The sequence below is a fragment of the Akebia trifoliata genome, chromosome 5 (genome assembly GCF_017979445.1).
Source record: "Akebia trifoliata isolate Shusen 1 chromosome 5, ASM1797944v1, whole genome shotgun sequence".
Lineage (NCBI taxonomy): Eukaryota > Viridiplantae > Streptophyta > Magnoliopsida > Ranunculales > Lardizabalaceae > Akebia > Akebia trifoliata.
Window position 1 is genome coordinate 11,012,512 of NC_141379.1, and position 5,667 is coordinate 11,018,178.

General features: G+C 34.8%; 1 protein-coding gene across 1 annotated transcript; it reads right to left on the reverse strand.

Annotated features, from left to right (window-relative positions):
- Nucleotides 1-350: 350 nt before the first annotated feature.
- LOC147401469 (RNI-like superfamily protein) lies at nucleotides 351-4,492 on the reverse strand. Its single transcript, XM_086441573.1, has 2 exons — nucleotides 3,705-4,492; nucleotides 351-1,700 (listed from the first exon to the last, which is right to left on the reverse strand). The coding sequence occupies exons 1-2, from the start codon at nucleotides 3,906-3,908 to the stop codon at nucleotides 480-482; spliced, it is 1,425 nt and encodes a 474-aa protein (XP_086297699.1). The 5' UTR covers nucleotides 3,909-4,492; the 3' UTR covers nucleotides 351-479.
- Nucleotides 4,493-5,667: the final 1,175 nt, after the last annotated feature.

Here is a 5,667-nt window from a genome sequence, read left to right on the forward strand (position 1 = left end):
CCAAAACTTCTAACCCATATTTACAAGCTAAAAAATCGTGGACCGTCCATTTTTTGTAAACTGTTTTTGATGGGGTTAGAAGTTTTGGAATGGGCTGATTTTTTGTGAGGATGATCTCCTCACTGTAGAGATCATCCTCACCAAAATCAGCTCATTCCAAAACCTCTAACCTATGTTTTGAAAAATGTTTTGCCAAAAAGTTTGCTAAAAAGTTTGCCCTTGATCGCTACCCTATATATATATATATATATATATATAAAGAGGGGTGGAGAGAGAGAGAGAGTATTACAACTTAATTTGATATGTGAGGATTGTCTTGCAAAAAATTCCCTTCTTTTTTTAATCTTTTTAACATGAAGTTTAGTTTAGAAAGTTAAAAGGTCAATTTCATTTCATGCTAGATGACAAGATTACAAGAAAAAAAAAATGTAACACCTCTAAGGATATCTTCAAGCACAAAATATTTCCCCAAGAAAGCTCTATAAGATCAAATTCAAGAGAAGAACAATCACCATCTCCTCAACAAAAATATTCCACCAAGACCCAACAACACCACAGATTGGTAATCCCAATGAAGACAAAACTTCGGAATTCTGATTCAAGCTCTCATCAACCAACTTAGTTTTGGAATCTGTATCCAAAAGAGTAACCTCTTGATGACATGGCCTTACTCCAAAAGGAACATGACCTGTTGACATCAACTCAATAGGGTAACAAAGATTTGGGTTGCTCCAAGCACCAAAACGCCTTCCCATCTTCCCATAAAACCACTCAGAGAATTCAAGTCTTCCTGTCAGATTGTTTCCATTCAAGTAAAGAGCATTAAGACAAGGCAGAGCTCCAAGTTTTGGAGATAGATTACCTGAGAGTGAGTTATTTTTCAGACCCAAAAATCTCAATCTTTTAAGCTCTGCCATTGATTCTGGGATCTCTCCTATCAAACCCATATTTGATAGATCTAAGCTGACTAAGTTTTGAAGATTCTCCCAATTTAAACCCATGAGATCTCCTCCAATTGGGTTGTTAGATAAGGCCATTTCTTCTAAGGAAACCATCTCCTGAAGTGACTGAGTCAACCCATCTGAAATTTTGTTGTTTCTAAGGTCCAATAGTGTGAGATTCTTTAGTTGACCAAGTTCACTAGGCAGCTTTCCTTCCAAGAGATTGTTACTCAAGTCAAGCTTTAGGAGTGAAGTCAAACCTCCAAAAGTCAAAGGCAATGGCCCAGTTAGAAAATTCCTACTAGAGTCAAAGATTAAGAGCTCGCTCAAACCACCCAAACTGGTCGGTAACGGACCCGTAAACCCATTTCCGGCAAGGACAAGTCGTCTCAAGCTGACTAAATTACCAAAATTGATGGGTATTTCACCCGTCAGTCCGTTTTCTATGAGTACTAGAGATTGGAGTTTTGTGAGGCCACTGAAAATTGAAGGAATTTGTCCGATGAGGCCAGGGTTTGATCGAAACTCTAAGGATTCTAAGCTTCCAACAAGCTTCTCCCAGTTCGCAGTTGGGATGGCGATCGAGTGTTTATGAGATAGAAAGCAATTGGAGAAGGAGAGAGCCTTAATGTGCTTCAATTTGAAGAGGTCTTGTCTGAATTCTGCTTTTGAGATGCACCCAATAGTGTTGTCATGGATGGCACCTATGTTTAAGACGGTGACATACCAGAGCCCGTCGTAGAGATCACAAGAGACTCCCTGAAATGATTATGGAAATTAAAATTGAGAATGTTGATGATATAGTAAGATAATAAGCCAGAAAGTATAACAAAAATGCATACCTAAATCCAATAATGTGCTAAGATATTGGTGTCCAAAGAACTTTTATGTGTTTGTGCATGTTGGTTATGCGAGCATATAATATGAAATTTTACATAAGAGTAATTTAGAATTTCAAATGAAAAGATCGATTCAGAATTCAAATAGCTCTATATGCTTAAGAATTCCATTTTTTATTATTATTGTCTATAGTTAGATTCAAACAGTCACAAATGATGAAGTCTGAAAGAAATTTCTAAAATTTTACTGACATCAAATATCATTCATGAACATTACTCTCCTCAAGTAATCATCACTACGTGAAAAAAAGGAGTAAATTCGACGTCAAGGTCCGTCGAATTTAACCTTTATTTTTCCTTTTTCCAAGCAGTGTTTAAAAGAGGCGCGTAGAATTTACCCCTTTCTCCACATAGTGCATGACACCTCTAGGGATGAAGAACTATATAAGATTGATAGATAACTGAAATGCTCCAAAGGAGCCACTTTTATTACTCATGTTAAAATATGCACAACAAACATGACAAGGCCAGCCCTATCCTTATAGATTTGAATGTTGGACTATTGAGAAACATGTATGTAAAATGAGCTATATTACATATGAGAATGGCTTTGAGTCTAAATCTAGAAACTTTAGGAATAGCTTTGGTAGAACATATGAAAAGAAGACCAATAACAACACTAATGAAAATGGATGTTTTGCTGCGAATCGAGAACTGTAGAAGGACAAGAAAAGATAGAAAATTACACGAATGGAGGTATCGGAAAAGGTACATATGAACATATATTGACTGAAAATATGATTCATGATACAATTAAATGGTGAAATAGATTCGTATTATAGCACAATAATTGGAATAAGCATGGGAATGATAATCTCTGTAAATAAATTGGTTTCTCTAATTATTATTCCTTGTGAATAGTAGTAAATAATGGGATTTTTATTAAAAATGTGTTTAATACCTAAAGAATCACGAATATGAGATACATTTCATTATTTAAATCCCTACTAGTTGCACCTCGCGGAAAGGAAAAACATTGTCTTCAATAAAGGACAAGATCTCTTTTTCTAATGATGTGGTTTTGATTTAGAGAAATAGAGGTGCCTTCCACCATTTGAGCAATGGATTAATTGATTTTTCAAGAGAGACATAAAGAGGGGAGGGATGGGTTTACTTCATCCATTATGGTTACATTTGCCTTGTTCCCACCAAATCCCTTTCTTGGACAAAGAGAAAAATGGATGCCTTCTCCACCTTTTATTAAAAGAAATCTTTTAGTTGGTTTTAGTGATAGTTTGAATTATTTTAGCATATAGATTTTAAAGAAAATCATATTTTATGATGAATCAAGCTAATTCTTTGATTCAATTTCTTGCCTGATCGTTCTAACCTAGTAAGGTAGAATAGAGTTAGACTGATTAGAGTTTCAAATGAGTGCAAACCATATCAATGGAGTGCAAGGGAAATATTTTAAGTGATGGAGAGCGGTCGGAACTAATCTATCTATTATACAACATATAGCCATAAGCAGCTTCTTATTAGTTTTCTAAAGCCTTTTTCTTTTAAATGCCCCCTTGGATTCAAAAACCTTAAGAGCTTCCTCATCTTTTTCACTTTAACAAGTTGGGTCTGTATAAGACTAAAATAAAATTTTCAAAATGCAATCTTTATTTTTATTTTTATTTTAATTTTATTCAGAGTGGAATCTTCGATATGAAAAAATATTATTTTATTTCATTACTGTTTCATTGAGTAGCTAGTTTCAAAAAATGGGAATTTTAACGAAGTATATTTCTTCAGTTTGTTTATTTATTTTTTCTTGCAAATCTATCTCTAAATGATAGAAAACTTTCAAAACAATCAAACAAAATAGTCTGATAAAGATGGAAAACAATAAAAATAAATTTGTTAGTCATTTAAATACCTGTATAGGAGTCCAACCACAAGGGTCAGGATAGAGGTCTGAGCCATTCCACCAGTTTCCCATAAAACCTTGAATAGCTGAATATAGAGCTTCTTGTTCAGCTTTCTCCATTGGAGCTATGTTATTAGTGTCTGCTTCACTCTCACAAGAAACATCAGAGAAAAGGAGAAGAAGACACATTAGAAATAGAGAGAATCTCTTCATGGCTGATTGAAAAAGAAGGAAGTAAAATTAACTATGGGTTTAGTTAAAAACAGGGGAGGGGAGGGGAGAGTGGAAGAATATAGCTTAAATAATAGTAAATCAAGATAGTTTTTTTGGAATCTCACTCAGGAAAAAAAATGGAAGATCTTTTAATGTCATGAAAGCTTTGTTTAAAGGTGGGGAAAAATGGAAGAACAAGAGAAAACAGAGGATTTCATTAAAACAGGGGAATGTTTTAATGGGAATTACAAATTAAAAAACTAAAATAAGAAAGTAAAACCATTAATCCAAACAGGAAGTTCAACACAAGAACGCAACGATGTTACTCTTATAGAATCACTGATTCAGCCATAAAACCAGAAAGAAATTTGAGAGAGAGCGAGAGAGAAAGAAAAGAAAAGTCAGAGAAATGGGATTCTCTCAAATCCTTCAAGAGAGGTTAAAAAGACACAAGTCTTTAAAGATATACGGAGCTCTTCTTGCTTAGCTTAGTGAATAATAATATATGAAGATAAAGGTGGAGAAAGAGTAGCACCGGAGAATACAAGAGATGAAGAAGAGAAGGGTCTCTGTTACAGCCAATACTTGCACGGTTCTCGAAGCAGAAGTAATTATAGCAATAACAATAATAAGATCAGAACAGTAACTGTAAGGACATCTAGCATGAAAGTGAAAGCTTAGGGATTACACAAGTGTTAAAAGGGGTTTGGGAATTGGGCTTCTAGTGCTTGGAGTTTGTTAAGGCCTAAGGATATTGGATTATTTAGGGTTAGGGTTAGGTCTTAGGGTTTAGACTTTTGAGGGGACCATTTCCCATGCATGCATATTATGCAAATAATGCATGCAAGACAGTCTCTCTCTCTCTCTCTCTCTCTAGGGTGGTTGGGTTTTTAGTTTGAGCCATCCTTTATTCCCCGAAGGTGCGATATAAACCTGTTACGCCAACTCGCCCATAACTCTTTGGACCACAACTTAATTACACTCTATAACCATCTTGATTGATGATTTCTAATCATTGGATTGGATCATTAGTTTCAATAATTTGATGAGACATGATTTTCAATATCTTGGCTTTATGGGTAAGCTGGCTTGAGCCCATAATCAAATCAACAAAGCTGTGGGTCTAAACCCACTCAGATGATTTTGAAACCATGATGACAAAAACTTCTCAAATCCATTGAATTAAAATCTACAATTAATTTCATTCCTTAGTAGTAAGCTATAAGCCAAACATACATGGGTTGGTTGACTAAAAGAAGAAGAAAAAAAAATAGTCGTGGGACAACTAAAAGTGGAAAAAAATAATTGTGGGGGCAATGGTGACGGATTTTTTTATCCACCTTTAAAATCTGTTGCAATAGCTCGTTAATCCATATACTTTCAAATTTTTTGTCGGAATAAGTGCCCCCATAGCCTCCCACTGTAAATCCGCCTTTGCACATGATAGGCAAGGAAGGTGAGGAGTATGTTAATAAAGTCACTATTGGAAATAATGGATCAACACTAAATTTATGTAGTTCTTATGAAAGCAAAAGATAGAACTAGTGTGACTTGAGTCCCTTATACTCTTAAAAAAAAATGGGGGGAAATTACTTAAGGGACTCTGGCGGAGAGACTTTTTTTTAAATAATTCCTAAGATTTGGATGGTTTCTCAATGGTCAATTTGGTAAACTTTTCTTTTCTTAATAGTCCTTGGACCTTAGCTCACCCATATATATAATGTATTTAAAATACCCAAACTACCATTTTATCATCTTC